We start from the raw sequence: 18,638 nt of genomic DNA on the forward strand, positions 1-18,638 counted from the left end.
TTTGTTCATTATATGTGAACATACCTAAAAATGAATGAAAGGATTGAAAATATTTTTGTCTGTTAACGTATTCTTGGGTCTTAACGTAATTTTAAATGTTAACGTCATTCTAGTATCTTAAGGTAATTCTTTGTTGTTAATGTAATTCTTGGCTATTAATATTGAATATTAACGTCATTATGAGCAGTTAATGTAATTCTTTGCTATTAATGTATTCTCAGATGTTGACATCATTCTTGGCTGTTAATGTAATTCTTGGCTGTTAACGTAACATTAAATATTAATGTCATTCTGGGCTATTAACATAATTCTTGGCTATTAATGTATTCTCAGATGTTGATGTCATTCTAGGCTGTTAATGTAATTCTTGGTTGTTAATATATTATGCTAATGTAATTTTAGGCTGTTAACATAATTTTTGGCTGTTAACGTAATATTAAATATTAACGCCATTCTAGGCTCTTAAAGTAAATTCTTTGCTGTTAACATAATTCTTGGCTGTTCATGAATCATTAAATGTTGATGTCATTCTAGGCTGTTAACGTAATTCTTGGCTGTTAACGTAATATTAAATATTAACGTCATTCTGGGCTGGTAACGTAATTCTTGGCTATTAATGTATTCTCAGATGTTGACATCATTCTAGACTGTTAACGTAATATTAAATATTAACATCATTCTTGGCTGTTAACGTAATTCTTGGCTGTTAACGTAATATTAAATATTAACGTCATTCTGGGCTGTTAATGTGAATTCTTGGCTATTAATGTATTCTCAGATGTTGACATCATTCTTGGCTGTTAATGTAATTCTTTGCTGTAAATATAATATTAAATATTAACGTCATTCTAGGCTCTTAAGGTAATTCTTTGCTGTTAACATAATTCTTGGCTATTAATGTATCCTCAGATGTTGACATCATTCTTGGCTGTTAATGTAATTCTTTGCTGTTAACGTAATATTAAATATTAACGTCATTCTGGGCTGTTAATGTAATTCTTGGCTATTAATGTATTCTCAGATGTTGACATCATTCTTGGCTGTTAATGTAATTCTTTGCTGTAAATATAATATTAAATATTAACGTCATTCTAGGCTCTTAAGGTAATTCTTTGCTGTTAACATAATTCTTGGCTATTAATGTATCCTCAGATGTTGACATCATTCTTGGCTGTTAATGTAATTCTTTGCTGTTAACGTAATATTAAATATTAACGTCATTCTGGGCTGTTAATGTAATTCTTGGCTATTAATGTATTCTCAGATGTTGATATCATTCTAGACTGTTAACGTAATATTAAATATTAACATCATTCTGGGCTGTTAACGTAATTCTTGGCTGTTAACGTAATATTAAATATTAACGTCATTCTAGGTTGTTAACATAATTCTTGGCTGTTAATGTATTATTAAATGTTGATGTGATTCTAGGCTCTTAACGTAATTCTTGGTTTTTAACGTAATTCTTGGCTATTAATGTATTCTTAAATGTTGACGTCATTCCAGGCTGTTAATGTTATTCTTTGTTGTTAATATATTATTAAATGTTAATGTAATTCTAGGCTGTTAACGTAATTCTTGGCTGTTAAAGTAATATTAGATATTAACGTCATTCTAGGCTTTTAACATAATTCTTGGCTATTAATATATTCTTAAATGTTGACATGATTCTTGGCTGTTAATGTAATTCTAGGCTGTTAACGTAATTTTTGGCTATTAATGTATTATTAAATGTTAACGTAATTCTTGATTGTTAATGTATTTTAAAGTGTTTACGTCATTCTTGGCTGTTAGAGTAATTCTTGGCTGTTAATATATTATTAAATTGTTAATGTAGAGAAAAGCCAAGCAAAATGACACCTTTAATTAGCTAATTATTTTATTTTATATCTTGCCTAAAGAAGGGGCCTGAGTTGCCTTGAAAGCTTGCATATTGTAATCTTTTTAGTTAGCAAATAAAAGGTGTCATTTTGCTTGGCTTTTCTCTACATTCATAATGGCGAACACAGTACAACACCCTAGTACTTAAGTGTTAATGTAATTCTAGTCTATCACCGTACTCTTAAAATTTATGAAACTGAGAAATGAAGTTTCGCATTGTGGATGACCGATTCCATTAATGATTCCATCTTTTCTTGGGGATCACTAATCTGCTTCACCTTTGTTACTTTATTTTTCGTTTCTCTGCAGCCTGAATATGGAGAATTCAAAATTGCTGAAAATGTCCTCCACTTAATCTACAACCAAGGAATGATTTGGTATGTAAGAAAAATGTGATTACCTTTTGTTTTTTGTATTTATTCAATAACACATTATGCATACCCCTTAACTATTTCTTGAGGCTCTTAGATCTTTATTTTCTACTGGACTGTATGGAGTGGAAGAATATACAGTACACTCAATCTGTGTGCGTCTATTTAGGGTTTGCATTCTGCTCTGTTATCTTTAAATTCTATCACTAGAAAAATATATTTTGTTGTTTATCAATACTTATGTATGTTAAATAGTTTAACAATGTATGTTATATAGTTTCATACTATTTTTTTATCTTTATGGGTACTGTATCTTTATAGGTGCCTTTTAAGTATATCATACTTATATAATATTTCCACAGGAGGAGATCCTTAGTGTTTTTGTGAAGGTAATGTGACTCATGTCCCGTTTCAGTTAATGGAGTATCTTGGAGTTTAAGGACAGGCTGTTACTGATAAGACAATTAATAATCTCTGTGAGCAATAAAGCTGATAAATGTCTGCTAACGAAGGATCACCAGATAAGACCTAATTCTTGTTTGGTACGAACTAAGCAGTTTAAGATTGATGACAAGAGTTGGGGGAAGATTTTCAAGCTCTAAAGAGTGCAGACGGTGTTAACAGGGTATTCGGGTTTGTCATGTAAAGTAATGGATCAGCATTAATGCTATTTAAGACCTCCTTTTGCTTAAATGAAAATATTGTGGCTTATTTCCTTCCACAGTGGTCATTAAGTTAATACCAGCTTGCAACTGAAGAATCCTGATTCAGTAATATAAAGTGCCTTATTAGTGGTTTAATTGCAAAATGTGAAATACAAATAAAGGTCAGATTAATATAAAATTCAGTTCTCACCATAGTTATGATGTTCCTTCCAGATTAAACATAAAGTTCACATTTTGTCATCAAATATGCTATACGATGTTAGCTTCAAAATCCATCATCATATATGGATTTCACTATCCAAAGAGAACCTTCTGTTGTTCTTCAAGGCCATGACAGCCTGGAAATTGAAATTCAAAATAACCAAATCTGTCTTGATCCTCTGTCTTTACACATAGGATGGGGGCCTTCTTTTCACCCTGTCTGCCTGCATTCAATGTCCTCAAGCTGATCGGCCTCATGTACCTGAGGAGCTGGGCGGTGTTGACATGCAATGTTCCCCATCAGCAGGTCTTCAGAGCTTCCAGGTCAGCCTCCTGTTCTGCACAACTTCAGCTATTTAAAATCAGTGAGTGGCCCTAACAAAGGTAACCAATCAGCTTCCTCATTGGTATGTGATGAAAATAGATGTCGCTTGATATGCGTATGAGGAGGACCCCCAAAAAAATCCCAGAATCGGTTAATAGTATGGGAGAAGGGTGTAGCTGTTGAATATGCCACATGCCGACAGTCTGGTTAATCCATCCTCTGAGTGGCATTGTTGTGGAGAAAACGTGAGAAAGGCAGTCAGAATTTAGACTTTATTGCACAGCATAAAAAACAATTACAGAGCACATAAAGTCTGTCTCAGTTCATGAAGTGAGCCCCAAGTGTTTGGTGAGCCCCGAATATATGACAGTTCTTATCACAAAATGCCCCATCCTCACACTAGTTTCACAACATCTACTGTACAGGGTTTCTCATGACGTCGTCCCTGCTCAGCACCTTTTCCCAATCACCTGGTGTTGCAGACCTTCTCATAACAATGTTCTTGCCCCTGTAGACATCCTTATAATAATTTTCTTCCCAGTAGACCTTCTCATAACAATATTTCCTTCCCTGTCCATCTTCTCGTAACAACTACTTTGGCTGGCCGGACATATTTGCCACCTGGAGGTGAGAATCACCTGATTACCCCTCCCTTCATTCTCACAGCCTAATCCTGAGCTGTTTAGAGATTGATGGCCTTTCAATTAATCAATTCTTAACAATTACGTTGGGATCAGAAGGACCCATATATGAAAACTGGAGTGCCTAATTAGTAATTCAGCTAATGATTGCTTGTTGCGCTAGCATCCCGTTAGGTTAAGGCTAACATAATAGGTGACCGTGCCCAGTGACCGGCAGCACACAGCTTCACTGATAAGGGCCGAGCTGCAACCAACCTTGACACAGTGCTTCATACTTGAGAGAAAGAAAGAAGAAAAAAGAGAAACCTTTACAATCACTTCTTTAAGCTAATTAATATATGAAATTGTATCTTTTTGTCATTATCATTAAGAAGCATTAACAAATAAACTTAAATGCTAGTTAAATTAAACATAAATGTGCATGCTAATATAAGAGGCCATGGCTGCAGCGCTGTTAAGTCATGGCGCGCAGCTGCCCAGTGGTCTGACAGAGGCCAAGCTACTGCTTACGTCACGGGGGGCACAGGTTCAGGAAAAAAATCCTAACTTCTAAGCCCCTATAGTATGGAAGCCAAAAGAGGACGTGCAATATTGTTATTTTTTAAAATTGTTTCCTCAAGATAACGGAATAATTTTATCGAGATCGCGATAAAGCAATCGTATTTTCTCGAAATTATGAAATAATTGTATCTAATGTTTAATGTTTAGCTTATTGAAGCCACATCCTGTTTGAAATGGCAGAAGAGCAGAACTGTATCGATCAGGGCATCACATCTTTGTTCAATCAAGGGCTCACACAGGCTGAAATATGTTTATGCCTTAGTTTAGAAAATAATAACGTTAGTGTCTGTCATTTAAGAAGATGGTTAGCAAGGTTTCAGCTGTATAGGCGTTGCAATCTAAGCGAGCTTGATACCAGGAGCAAAAGTTAAGTTTTGTTTTCTCAAGATGTCGATAAAATTAGTCTGTTATTTCGATGAGACAATTTAAAAAAATAACAATATTGCACGTCCTCGCTCGGCTTCCGTAGAAAATAGTAACGTTAGTGTCCGTCATTTAAGAAGACTGTTAGCAAAGTTTCAGCTGTATAGGCGTCACAATCTAAGCAAGCCTGATGCCAGGAGCAAAGGTTAAGTTTTGTTTTCTCAAGATCTCGATAAAATAATTCCGTTATCTCAAGAAAACAAATTTTCATTTTCTCGACATCTCAATAAAATTATTCCAGTATCTCGAGAAAACAAAGTTTGTTTTCTCAAGATCTCGATAAAATTAGTCTGTTATTTCAAGAAGACAATTTAAAAAAATAACGATATTGCACATCCTCACTCGGCTTCCGTAGGAAATAGTAACGTTAGTGTCCGTCATTTAAGAAGACAGCAAGGCTTCAGCTGTATAAGTGTTGCAATCTAAGTGAGCCTGATGCCAGGAGCAAAGGTTAAGTTTTGTTTTGTTGAGAGCGCGATAAAATTATTCCATTATCTCAAGAAAACAAATTTACATTTTCTCGACATCTCAATAAAATTATTCCATTATCTCAAGAAAACTAATTTTTGTTTTCTCGACATCTCAATAAAATTATTCCATAATCTTGAGAAAACAAAGCTTGTTTTCTCAAGATCTTGATAAAATTAGTCTCTTATTTCGAGGAGACAATTTAAAAAAATAACGATATTGCATGTCCTCGCTTGGCTTCTGTAGAAAATAATAACGTTAGTGTCCGTCATTTAAGAAGATGGTTAGCAAGGTTTCAGTTGTATAGGTGTCACAATCTAAGCATGCCTGATGCCAGGAGCATAAGTTAAGTTTTGTTTTGTCGAGATCGCGCTAAAATTATTCCGTTATCTCAAGAAAACAAATTTACATTTTCTCGACATCTCAATAAAATTATTCCATTATCTCAAGAAAACAAATTTTTGTTTTCTCTACATCTCAATAAAATTATTCCATAATCTTGAGAAAACAAAGCTTGTTTTCTCAAGATCTTGATAAAATTATTCCGTTATCTCAAGAAAACAAATTTTTGTTTTCTCGACATCTCAATAAAATTATTCCATTATCTCGAGAAAACAAAGTTCGTTTTCTCAAGATCTCGATAAAATGAGTCTGTTATCTTGAGGAGACAATTTAAAAAGACGGTTAGCAAGGTTTCAGTTGTATAGACTTCGCAATCTAAGAAAGCCTGATGCCAGGAGCAAAGGTTAAGTTTTGTTTTCTCAAGATCTCGATAAAATTCGTCTGTTATCTCGAGGAGACAATTTCAAAAAATAATGATTTTTCATGTCCTCTCTCGGCTTCCATAGAAAATAGTAACGTTAGTGTCCGTCATTTAAGAAGATGGTTTAGCAAGGCTTCAGCTGTATAGGTGTCGCAATCTAAGTGAGCCTGATGCCAGGAGCAAAGGTTAAGTTTTGCTTTCTCGAGATTGCAATAACATTATTCCGTTATCTCAAGAAAACAAATTTTCATTTTCTCAACATCTCATTAAAATTATTCTATTATCTCGAGTAAACAAAGTTTGTTTTCTTGGGATCTCGATAAAATTAGTCTGTTATCTCGAGGAGAAAATTTTAAATAATAATGATATTCCATGTCCTCTCTCGACTAATATCATAATATATTTGGTACTTGTGTACTAAATGTTTAGTATACAAGTACCTTGTATTTTAATTTTATTGCCTAAAGTATTGAAGAGCTCTAATAAATCTATATGTCAAATAACAGCGTATATATTCACACAGGCCCTGCACACATTTTGTTTCATCTTCTTTCAGTAGGAAGCTCAGCACCCGCATTCTCAAAACAAAATCTGCCTGTTTGCTTCCTCAGAGTGACCTCAGCTCACAGCTTGACTCACAGAAACTCAGAACAAGGCAAGTGGGAAGGACAGACAGGCAGGCAAGCGGCCTCCCTTACAAAATAAATGGCGTCTTTTTAAAGCGGCTTCAGGCCTAGACTTTTCATGGCTAAGAGCACTAAATCTAATAATAAGGCAGATTGATCCCTGATCAAAAATTCTCAACAGCATCAGATTTACCTCACGTTGTGACGACCCCCCCCCCCCCTTGCCCCACCCCTTGATGCTGATTGGTCATTTTATTTGACCACATTCAGCTTTGGTGCCATTAATGCCTGGTCTTGAATTGAAATGCTATTCACTCAGAGCAGCCACTAAGCAAAATGCGATATGTCTGCTTTGCGTTTTAATTATGACAGGTGATCTGTGGACATGAATTAAAATGAAAAACACTTTTGTATTTCATTTTAAACTGACACAAAAATGGTGTGCCGTAGTGAAAAGCAATCAAGTATTTGGTTGAGATGTTTTTCATTCTGATACGATTAAAAATGTGCCAAAGAGGAAATGCACCACATGCATCTGCATTGCATTACAACGTAGTCAACACGCTGGATTGCATTTGGCACCAAGAACAACGTGGCAATATTTCAAAATGGGAATTCAGTACTCTGTAAAGATTTTGCCAGCTTTTTGAACTGATGGAGTAAATAATAAATATTTCATGTCCTTTTTATTTTTTAGGTCCAACAATTCTACCTTGCAATGCTTTTATTCATGCTGTTTTTGTGTATGCTGCCAACAATCGTCGCTATTGCAAGATACCGGCCATCGCTGACATGCGGGCCTTTCAGGTAAAATAAACTTTGAATTAATTAAATGTTGCACTAACCTTTCATATATTTCTTTTCAGATGGATTTCCTTCATTTTTTTGTTATGATCAGTGGTATTTATGAATTATTTATCTGAGATCGATGCATCTAATTAGGGGTTTTTGAAATTCATGTTAGTGACTAAGCCAGGAATATGTGGACGCATGGCTATCGCTGTGTACTTTTAATGCTGAATGGTGTAGGTGTGAGTAGCGACACTTCACACAACACTTCCTCCAATGAGCGTTTGTTTTCTTATCTAACGTATGTGCAGTTAAGACACACATGGACGTTCGGGGCCACATGGATACAAAATTCTAGAATCACGTGGTCAACGATTTCAGTGGTATGTGTGTCAGGACTGATCACGGAATTTATATTGGGCGCACTCAAGTGAACCGTAGTGGCGATGTGGGGCAGGGAATTTGTACCCAACAAGTCTGACCCATATTTGTTTTGATGATAAGAGGATGAGTTCTTCCCTTATGAAACACTGCTAAAGATCTGTACTTCAAAAAAATGCCAAATAGTATTAGATACACCACCCGTGCTTAACTGAAACTTTCTTTGCTTTACAGTGGCCAAGAAAAGATTTATGATATCATTTCAGAAACAATTGATGCTGACTTCCCTTTATGGTTTGGGACAGTGATGAGCTACGTGACGAGTCCAGTGGTCGTGCTTCCTGCTTTATTGCTGCTTTTGTAAGTAAATGTATTTGGAAAAGGCCATTTGCTATTAGATAAGATTGTGAACAAGATCACAAATTAAATATTCTACTATTTCAGTGCAATCTTGACTAAACCAGGGCAATTATAATACTTATTTTAGACTTGTTATCTTTGCACTTATTGCAAAGTGACCCCATTTCATCAGCCTGGGAGCTGTCAAACAGGGAACAGACAGATAGTGAAAGACACTATATGATAGATAGATAGATAGATAGATAGATAGATAGATAGATAGATAGATAGATAGATAGATAGATAGATAGATAGATAGATAGATAGATAGATAGATAGATAGATAGATAGATAGATGGATGGATGGATGGATGGATGGATGGATGGATGGATGGATGGATAGATAGATAGATAGATAGATAGATAGATAGATAGATAGATAGATAGATAGATAGATAGATAGATAGATAGATAGATAGATAGATAGATAGATAGATAGATAGATAGATAGATAGATAGATAGATAGATAGATGAAATTCAGATTAAATTGTCAAACCTGTTAGTGTTTCTGGCAGTTCCTCTATCAGAGTCAGTGCCACCTTCAAAGTAGCAACCCACTGGACCTCAACAGAAGATGATTAGGAGACATTTCCACTAAATTAACCACATTTTGGAAAACAAAACCCCTTCCACCCTTTAAAATGTTTGAAGTTTCATTATTCTGGCACTTTAGATGTAATGCTCATTAAATGTAACCCTATTTTGTCAGATTGCTTTTTAAAATGTGTCCTGGTATGTTTCAGATCTTCTGCTGGTGTTCAGTGCTCATGCTCATTGTACAAGTTCAGTGTTTGGGGCTCCTAGGTTGACACTAAACTCGGTGTCCTCTAAATGTATTGTTGACTTTTTTTCTAGATTTATTCATATTAACAGTCTGTGCGCCCTTATCAGATAAACTTAAAATAGCAAGGTGGCCAGTTCAAGACTCAGCCTTGCGAGGTCCCCAATATCGCGATTAGGTGAAAATGCTTTAACTGCATGTCGTATACTCGCAAAACCCAATTCAAAGGTGCTCAATGAAATAACGTTTGTGTGTCTGTCAGTCAAGTATCTTACCAGGTACACGACGACCACTGTGTTGCAGTATGTCTGACTCCCCCCATGTCCTTTATATTACAGCATGCTCATCTATTATCTTCAGTCAATTGCAAGATCACTGAAATTCACCAACCATCAGCTGAGAATGCAGCTTCAGACTGTGAGTAGAATTTCAGTTCTTAAAATTGGAAAATCCTTTGGTCCCATTTAGGTGGTGTACAAAATTCCACATAGTAACTGGGGGGGTCCCATTCAGTTTGGGATCTACTTAACCTCCAGGGCCTCTAATCCCAGAGAGGCCCCAGAATGCGACTTTAGTCCACATTGCTTAAATCTGTTAGGTGTCTACTGTATGAGAAGGGGTTTATATAAAATACTAATATGACTAATATACAGCAGTGTAATTCAGTACAGAAATTTTAATCTGAATCTGAGATGCAGTGGTTATATTTTTTTTAAATTGTGCTGATCTGTCGTGGAACAACCCTACTGAAGAAGACAACAGTGGTTACCGAGACCTTGTTACCGGTTGCAAAGGGGCCATAACAGGTCAAGCTTCAGGGCCCTCCTGAAATGGAGGTCTGCCACTGGTCCTATTAGTGATGGATGACCACACCTGCAGTACCTTTCACAGACTATTCATATGCCTTCACCTTTACCTATTTTATAAAATTGCACACGTGTTTTGTCGTGTAGGGTCCTAGCAGACCCTGTTTTCCCCTTTTTACTCTTTATTATGTTGATTTTACCAAAAGCCCATACACCCCACTCTGTGGTCAGGTACTTCAGCACTTCCAGTCCCCTTCTCTTCTTTATCTGCAGCCTAAGGCTCGTTGTGTCTCTGGATCAGGGACTTTCTCACCAACAGGCCTCAGGTGGTTAGAATTGGAGATCGTACATCAGCCACACTAGTTCTGAACACAGGCATGCTACAGGGTTGTGTGCTCAGCCCAGTACTCTTCACGTTATTTACGCACGATTGCTGTGCCATCCATGCCACAAATATAGTTGTGAAGTTTGCGGATGATACGACCGTGGTGGGTCTCATATCAGACAATGATGAGACTCACTACAGAGAGGAGATACAACAACTAATACTATGGTGCTCAGCCAACAACCTCATCTTGAACACCAGCAAGACCAAAGAGGTCATTGTGGACTATAGGAGGTCCAGAAGAACAGAACATACATGAGGAGGCTGTAATGTGTGTGGAAAATATCAAGCTCATGGGTATCCACATTACATCGGATCTGACCTGGTCTTTGAACACATCTCACCTGGAAAAGAAGGCCCAACAAAGACTCTTCTTCCTCAGGAAGATGAGACGTGCTGGATTGTCCTCTCAGCTGCTCACAAACTTCTACAGATCCGCTATAGAAAGCATTCTCTGTCACAATATGACAGTGTGGTACGGCAGCTGCACAGCACAGGACAGGAAGGACTTGGCACGGGTGGTGAGAACTGCACAGGGGATCGTAGGAAGTCCTCTCCTAGACCTGGACTCTGTGTATGCTGGAAGGGTGCAGAAGAGGGCCAAATGTATAGCTACGGATCTCACCCATTCAGGAAATGGACTGTTTGTACCACTGCCTTCAGGAAAGCGGTACAGAAACACGCACCAGCAGACTGAAAGACAGCTTTTTCCCCAGAGCTGTGAAGTCCATCTGCCCCTGTTGATACCCACACATACATCTACATCTACCCCTAACCTGCCCCCCTGTAGACATGCACACACACTTTCCCTCGTAATCAAACACACACACTCGTAGTCCTCCCCTGCAGACCCACGCACACAGATCACTGGTCTCTGCAGGCGTACTACCTCAGGAAAAGTCTGGACTTGATGATATTTTATTGCTGCTGTCTTTTATACTTATTATGTTTATTTTATTATTTATAGCGTATTGTGTAATTAAGTATTCTGCCTTGAAGCCGAGTCCTACCATCAAAAAATTTCGTTATGTGTATGCATAATAACAATAAAGAATTCTACTCTACTCTACTCTACTCTACTCTACTCTACTCTACTCTACTCTACTCTACTCTACTCTACTCTACTCTACTCTACTCTACGGTATTCAGATAAGGTGAAACAATAGGCAGAAAAAGGAGCTAGACATTTAATGAGGTATTTTAGATAATAAACCCAAATTATAAGAGGAAGGCCTAAGAGAAGGTTTATGGATGTGGTGAGAAAGGACATGGAGGTGATGGGTGTGACAGAGCAAGATGATGAGGACAGGACGATATGGAACTAGATGATCCACGTTGGCGACCCCTAACGGGAGCAGCCAAAAGAAGAAGAAGAAGATAAGCAGTGTGATATGCGTGTCACAGCCTAAGTAGCCGTGCGTCATTGGTGTCCACAGGTGGCATATCTTCATTCTAGCTTGGCCTTTATTACCACATGGCCAGGTCAGTGAGTCCATACATCTGCTTTCTTTTAGCCTGGCGTCCCATCAGGGCATAGGAGTCAACCCCTGGGATGCCTATCCATTTCCTGAGGCGCTCACAAGAGACAAGTTTCTTAAATCTTATATTTCCATCCATCCATTTTCCAACCCGCTGAATCCGAACACAGGGTCACGGGGGTCTGCTGGAGCCAATCCCAGCCAACACAGGGCACAAGGCAGGAAACAATCCTGGGCAGGGTGCCAACGCACCACAGGACACACACACAAACACACCCACACACCAAGCACACACAAGGGACAATTTAGAATCACCAATCCACCTAACCTGCATGTCTTTGGACTGTGGGAGGAAACCCACGCAGACACGGGGAGAACATGCAAACTCCATGCAGGGAGGACCCGGGAAACGAACCCGGTTCCCCAGGTCTCCCAACTGCGAGGCAGCAGCGCTACCCACTGCGCCACCGTGCCGCCCAATCTTATATTTACTCTTTGTATTTATTTATTTACTGCACAGGAAAGAACAGAAGATAAGAAGAAAGTTTTTCAGTTGGCTGTTGGTAAGCAAGACATTTAATCTTTGCATTGTGATTTATAATTTTATAAAGAAGAGATATCGACTGTTGATAGGGAGCTCAGTATTCATTTTATGGAGTGCATACCATGTCAAAATGCTTTACAAATGCAAATTTGAGTTTTAAGATTTTATATGTACTTTTTGTCTATTTGGAACCCAAGCAGATCAAGCAACTTCCTCAGGGTCGCACAGTGAGTCAGAAGTGAAAGATGCAATTTAAATGAAATATTATATTATTTGATGTGGGACTGAAGACAGAAGCCTCGTGGTCCAGTAACCCAACCACTACATCACGCAGGCCTTCAGAGGTGTTTATGAAACGAATAAAGATACGTTAGATACTGTAGTCCTATTTGTTTTCAATTACAATAAGTCAAATTCTGTTAGAACAGACCCCGTTTTTTCCTCCTTGGAACATAGGAAGTTGTGAGGCGTCATGTCAGGAGTCAACATTCTGTGCTTATTTTTAATTGTCCGTAAAGAAGGGATTGAACTCCCCCAGAATTAGTCCTCATAGTGTCCACTGTCTCACACACTGTTATTCTTCTAATTCCCAGTATGATTCTCTCAGAAATGTCCTTCTGCCAATGATGACAGATTTTGGGTCACCTTAAAGATAATGTCGACTTGATTGTGAAACAGAAAAAGTGACAACAAAAATGAGAGAAGCTTGTAGTTTGCATGTTTTTGTACAGAGGAGCTGCTCTTTGGCCACTTCCAAAATTAACACCACATGGTAGCCCTTTCAGGTATAAATAGTGTAGCTGGATGCAGGAATGGCAGGTCACGGAAGGGTAAAAGTTGGGATGCCGACCAGGTTATCGTGTTTAATCAAAAGAAAGTCCAACAAAAGAAATGCCTCTTGGTGTTATACAGCCGGCCTTTAGGCGGAATATAAAAAAGAGATATTTGGCTGTCAGCCACAGAAATAAGGGTCGTTTCACTGGATTTTCATCAGATCATTAAAGACGCCTTTATCAGGCCAGCCAGGTTTCTTATAGAGGTTGACCCAGAAAGGGCGGGGCTAAGTGCTCTCACTGGGCGGTGCCTTGGAGCTGCAGGGAGAGAAGGAGAAGAGAATGTTAGCAACAGTGCCCCCTCTTGCCATGGCGGGTTATTACATACCTCGATCAAGTCCGTGAGGAGATCCTCCAACATGCATGCACTATTTGATTGATAGATAGATAGATAGATAGATAGATAGATAGATAGATAGATAGATAGATAGATAGATAGATAGATAGATAGATAGATAGATAGATAGATAGATAGATAGATAGCGTGGTAGGCAAGATTAAGAATTTAGATAAATTAACAAGAAAGACATTATATAGGATAGATCAGGGGTGTCCAACTCTGGTCCTGTTGGGCCACAGTGACTGCAGGTTTTCATTCTAACCATCTTCTTAATCAGTGAGCCGTTTTTTGCTGCTGATTAACTTGTTTTTCCTTAGTTTTAACTGATGTGACTCAGTCCCCTTAGTTGTTTCTTTTTCTTTAATGAGCAGCCAAATAATAATGAGACACAAAACAAGCCACCACATGACCAGCTAATCTGAAAATAAAGAAAGTTGAAGGTCTCGGTCATGTTGGTCTTCTTAGGTCACTAAAACATCTTGATGGTGGTCTTAGGAAATAACAGAAAATCAACACTCTGCTCCACTGAACGAGAGCAGCAACAAGTCCTGATATTCAATAATGACTTTAATTAACAGCAAGAATTGGCTTCTCATTAAGAAACTGGTTGGATTGAAATTGGCTGGAGTTTGACGTTCCAGTTCAGTCGGTCATCTGTTAGCTCGTTTTACGTCTCATTTTCTGAGTTTTATTAGCAGTGAAAACTGCTCACTGATTAGGAAAACCTGCAATCACTGTGGCCCACCAGGACTGGAGTTGGACACCCCTGGGATGGGTGGATAGATAGATAGATAGATTCTAGTTCTGTTTGATTAATCACCTTCTGTGATTTGCTTGACATTCAGCAGATGTCGCCACTCTTCTTTTTCTTTCTGCCATAATGGTGGTTATCACATGGTTTTTATATCACTTTGCTGTCTTTTATTTACATTTAGTAAAGTTCAGCGTTCGATGATCAAAAACAAGAAGACTTACACTTGATTAATAATTCTGAACATGTATGTACCATGTTCTGCATGGATTAGATGGGCTTGTGGGGACCGTGCATTAATTATAATACATTTTTCTGGCCACCAGGTTGCCACTACCTACAATTTTTTGAATTTCCAGAACATATCAGGTCATAAACTTTCGAGTAACACCATGATTAAGGTTCTAGCCATAGAGATGGACAGACCTTAGCATTTGATAGATAGATAGATAGATAGATAGATAGATAGATAGATAGATAGATAGATAGATAGATAGATAGATAGATAGATAGATAGATAGATAGATAGATAGATAGATAGATAGATAGATAGATAGATAGATAGATAGATATTGTATTGTCTAACTAGCTCTAATAGGCCAGACACACATATTTTGGGAAATAAATATTCATACTTATTTTTTAAAAATTGTTGTTTTTTCAGTTTTGTTCTATTCCAGATGTATTTTCTTTGTTTAATATCATGCTTTTTCATGTTTACAGCAAGACTGCAGACAAAGGAAGGGAGCAATAAGAAAACAGAACAGGAGAGCGACCACACCAGCCAGGAATCATCAGTTCGCTCCACATCTCCCCGTAGAAATGGCAGCGTAACAAACTTTGAGTCTCCGGTGAACAGAGTGAGCAGCATAAAGACGATCTCCCAACCGGCTTCCAGAACCGAAGTCAACAAAACCACAGCTACATCTCACAATCCGGGTGGGCCCATTCTTCAGAAACACAAGCTGGAGCAGAGTGCTAACAGGTGACAGCTTAATGGCACCACTGGTGTGTTGATTTCAACATGTGAAATGAGCGATGCTGGGTTTGTTGCTGTGAACTTCTTATATGATCAGGCCTTTAAAAAAGTTCTGATTATCCTTTTGTTAGTGGTAGAGCGCTTAGCTCCATAGATCCGGAGACATATGCTGGCTTAGTCCGTGCTTTTGTGGGGGTTCCATGCTGCCAGTGTTCAGATGTGTGCATGGCTTGTAAAACTTTAACTGTTTCTACCTTCACTTTTTACACATTTTGATAGGTTGCAGCCTTGTGCCAAAATTATTTAAATTCGTTTTTCCCATCATGCAACACTCAATACCTCAGAATGGCAAAGCAAAAATAGGATTTTAGGAATTTTGGCAAATTTATTAAAAATAAAAAACTGAAATATCACATTGACACAAGTATTAAGACCCTGTGCTGTGACACTTGAAATCTGATTTGGGTACATCCAATTCCTTTGATCGTCACTGAGATACTTCTGTACCTTGACTGGTGCCCACCAGTGATCAATTTAATTTAGATAAATTAACAAGAAAGATATTATATAGGATAGATCAGGGGTGTCCAACTCCAGTCCTATTGGGCCACAGTGGCTGCAGGTTTTCATTCTAACCATCATCTTAATTAGTGAGCCGTTTTTGCTGCTGATTAACTTGTTTTTCCTTAGTTTTAACTGACGTGACTCAGACCCCTTAGTTGTTTCTTTTTCTTTAATGAGCAGCCAAACAATAATGAGACACAAAACAAGCCACCACATGACCAGCTGACCTGATTTCCAAGAGCCGCAGTAGCATCATATATTTTAAATGGAAGAAGTTTGGAAGAACCACGGCTCTTCCTAGAGCTGGCCACCTGGCCAAACTGAGTAATCATGTAGGTCAAAGGCCATGAATGAATAAGAGAGGTGACCGAAATTTCGATGGTCAATCTGGGTGCATAACGTGCAATTGAGTTCCCAGCTGCCTCTGGAACTGTGGGTAGGGAGCTTCATGAAATGGAGCAGCTGCTCCACACAAGATTCAGGTCTTTATGTACAATGCCAAGTGTCAGCACAGCACCATTGGACTCTGGAGTAGTGGAAATGTGTTTTTTGGAGTAATGAATCACCATCTGGAAGTCTGCTGGATGAGTTGGGGTTTGGGGGAGGCCAGGAGGACTCTCCTTTCGTGACTGCATTGTTCCTACTGTAAAGTATGGTGGCAGGAGGATAATGGCAGGGTTTGGGCTGGGCCCCTCAGTTCCAGTGAAGAGCACTGCTAATGCTACAGCACACAAAGACATTTTAAACAATTATGGCAACAGTTTTGGGGGAAGGCCTGTTTCTGTTCCCAAAATGACATGGAGGAACTGGAGTGGCCTGCACAGGGCCCTGACCTCAACCCTTATTGAACACCTTTGGGATAAACTGGAATGTCAATCGTCAGCCAGGTCATCTCATCCAACATCAGTACCTGACCTCATAAATTGATAGAATGGGCTCAGATCCCCACAGACGCACCCCCAAAATCTTGTGGAATGCCTTCCCAGAAGACTGGAAGCTGTTATGGGGGTCCATCTCCATATTAAAACCTCTGGATTTAGAATGGCATATCTAACAAGCTCTCATGGGTATGATGGTCAGGTGTCCACAGAACTGGCCTCAGAGTAAAAGATATAGTTGTATATTCTAGTATGTCTAATACTGTCAATCAGTCAGTCGTTTTCTAAACCGCTTTGTCGGTGACATTTAATCATATAATTGACATGAAGAGATCTAGAAGTAGAAGGTACAAAGGGAAATACATTCCTGCTAATTTTCATTCATTAAACCTTGTGTTTTATTGTTTTTCAGGCATCCAGGAATTTTACAAAGTGGCGCCATTGGAGCTTGTAGATCGAAGTCCTACCATCATGTCGCCTACAATCCCTCTGGAAAATATGCAGAGAATGCACACTCAGATCCTATCTTCAGAAAGGGAATCCGCCCTGTAAGCGCAGAGGCCATGGGTGGTGGCAGCACCCAGAATTTTATGAGTCGTCGAGGACACACTACCAGGTATGTGATTGTCAATGAACACGATGCGCGTAAGAAGCTCATGCGCTCTTCAGTGAGAATACCCAGACACTACAGGATAGAAGAACCGGGAGAAATTGTGGAGCTGTACCCGAGGAACATCAAGAGGTATGTGTGTCGCACACCTCAGAGGTCATACCCTCCTCACTTTGCTGAAGAAGAGGATGAGGAAGGGATGGGTCTAAGAAGGGACTCCTTCAGCCAGAGGCATCGTCCTCGCTCCCTCTCAGATCTGAACCAGCCGGCTCGCTTCTACATTGGAGATAAAGTAGACAGCCAGCTGGCACTTGCCAAGGACCTAGCAAAAGTCCGCTATGGCATGTATGAAGATGATTATGAGATCGAGTGGGAAGACCTGGCACCCCACGCCCACGCTAGAGCAAAAGTCAAAGGAGTGGAGCACATCAAAGTTAAAACGAAATGTAAGAATGAGCCATCGCTGAGCGAGTCGGACTCAGCCTCCATCGCATCCAGCAGTGATCAGCAGAACAGCAGCACAGATCAGTACATTCAAGTCATCCATAACAAGGAGAAGTACCTTAAACCAGCTGGAAAGCTGATGAAAAAGAAGTCCAAGACGACCACAGACTTGAACATTTCGGGATCGTCAGATCTCATCTGTTCCAATGTTTAGGAGATGTTATGGTGGGGACAGTGGGACGCTGCTGCTTACGTCATGCTAACCATTGTGAAAATCAGCACAATATATTACATTACTAAATAATGAATCTTTTCAAATGTTCAGGAAACATGAGAAATCATCAAGCACACTAAGTACATTACCTGTAATTCCACATGCATGCCTACCCAAAACTGTCTCAAAAATGAAACGTTAGTTTGGATTAAAAAACGGATTGTGTCCATCCTTGAATAACTAGCAGAAAATAAAGTGCATGTGCCTCTGACTCTATTCCTGTGATTTCACTCATCATGACGCCGTTGCCCAGTAAGCCAAACACTAGCTACCGAAAATGATACTCTTGGTAGTGAGTGGAGCTGCCCTGGGGCCTCCTGGGTAGCATTTTCAGGTACCTTCTTTGTGGGATTTGCATGTTCTGTAGCATTTAGGCAAGTTACCTCCAACATTCTGAAAGAGTCCCAACTAGGCTGGTGATTCCAAACAGGCCCTGCAATGAAATAGTGAGGGGTGTTTCATTCAACTTAATCAAA

The 18,638-nt window shown here is 39.0% G+C and overlaps 1 protein-coding gene across 1 annotated transcript in view; it reads left to right on the forward strand.

Moving 5' to 3' along the window:
* Nucleotides 1-18,373, forward strand: part of LOC114667464 (transmembrane channel-like protein 3) — a 61,334-nt gene extending 42,961 nt beyond the window's left edge. Inside the window, exons 15-22 of the mRNA XM_051920445.1 lie at nucleotides 2,191-2,258; nucleotides 3,314-3,446; nucleotides 7,623-7,732; nucleotides 8,330-8,455; nucleotides 9,615-9,693; nucleotides 12,466-12,508; nucleotides 15,137-15,398; nucleotides 17,247-18,373. Coding sequence (XP_051776405.1) covers nucleotides 2,191-2,258; nucleotides 3,314-3,446; nucleotides 7,623-7,732; nucleotides 8,330-8,455; nucleotides 9,615-9,693; nucleotides 12,466-12,508; nucleotides 15,137-15,398; nucleotides 17,247-18,102 — 1,677 coding nt within the window. The 3' untranslated portion in view covers nucleotides 18,103-18,373. The remainder of the gene's footprint in view (nucleotides 1-2,190; nucleotides 2,259-3,313; nucleotides 3,447-7,622; nucleotides 7,733-8,329; nucleotides 8,456-9,614; nucleotides 9,694-12,465; nucleotides 12,509-15,136; nucleotides 15,399-17,246) is intronic.
* The last annotated feature ends 265 nt before the right edge of the window (nucleotides 18,374-18,638 follow it).

This window comes from Erpetoichthys calabaricus, chromosome 17, assembly GCF_900747795.2.
Source record: "Erpetoichthys calabaricus chromosome 17, fErpCal1.3, whole genome shotgun sequence".
Classification (NCBI taxonomy): domain Eukaryota; kingdom Metazoa; phylum Chordata; class Cladistia; order Polypteriformes; family Polypteridae; genus Erpetoichthys; species Erpetoichthys calabaricus.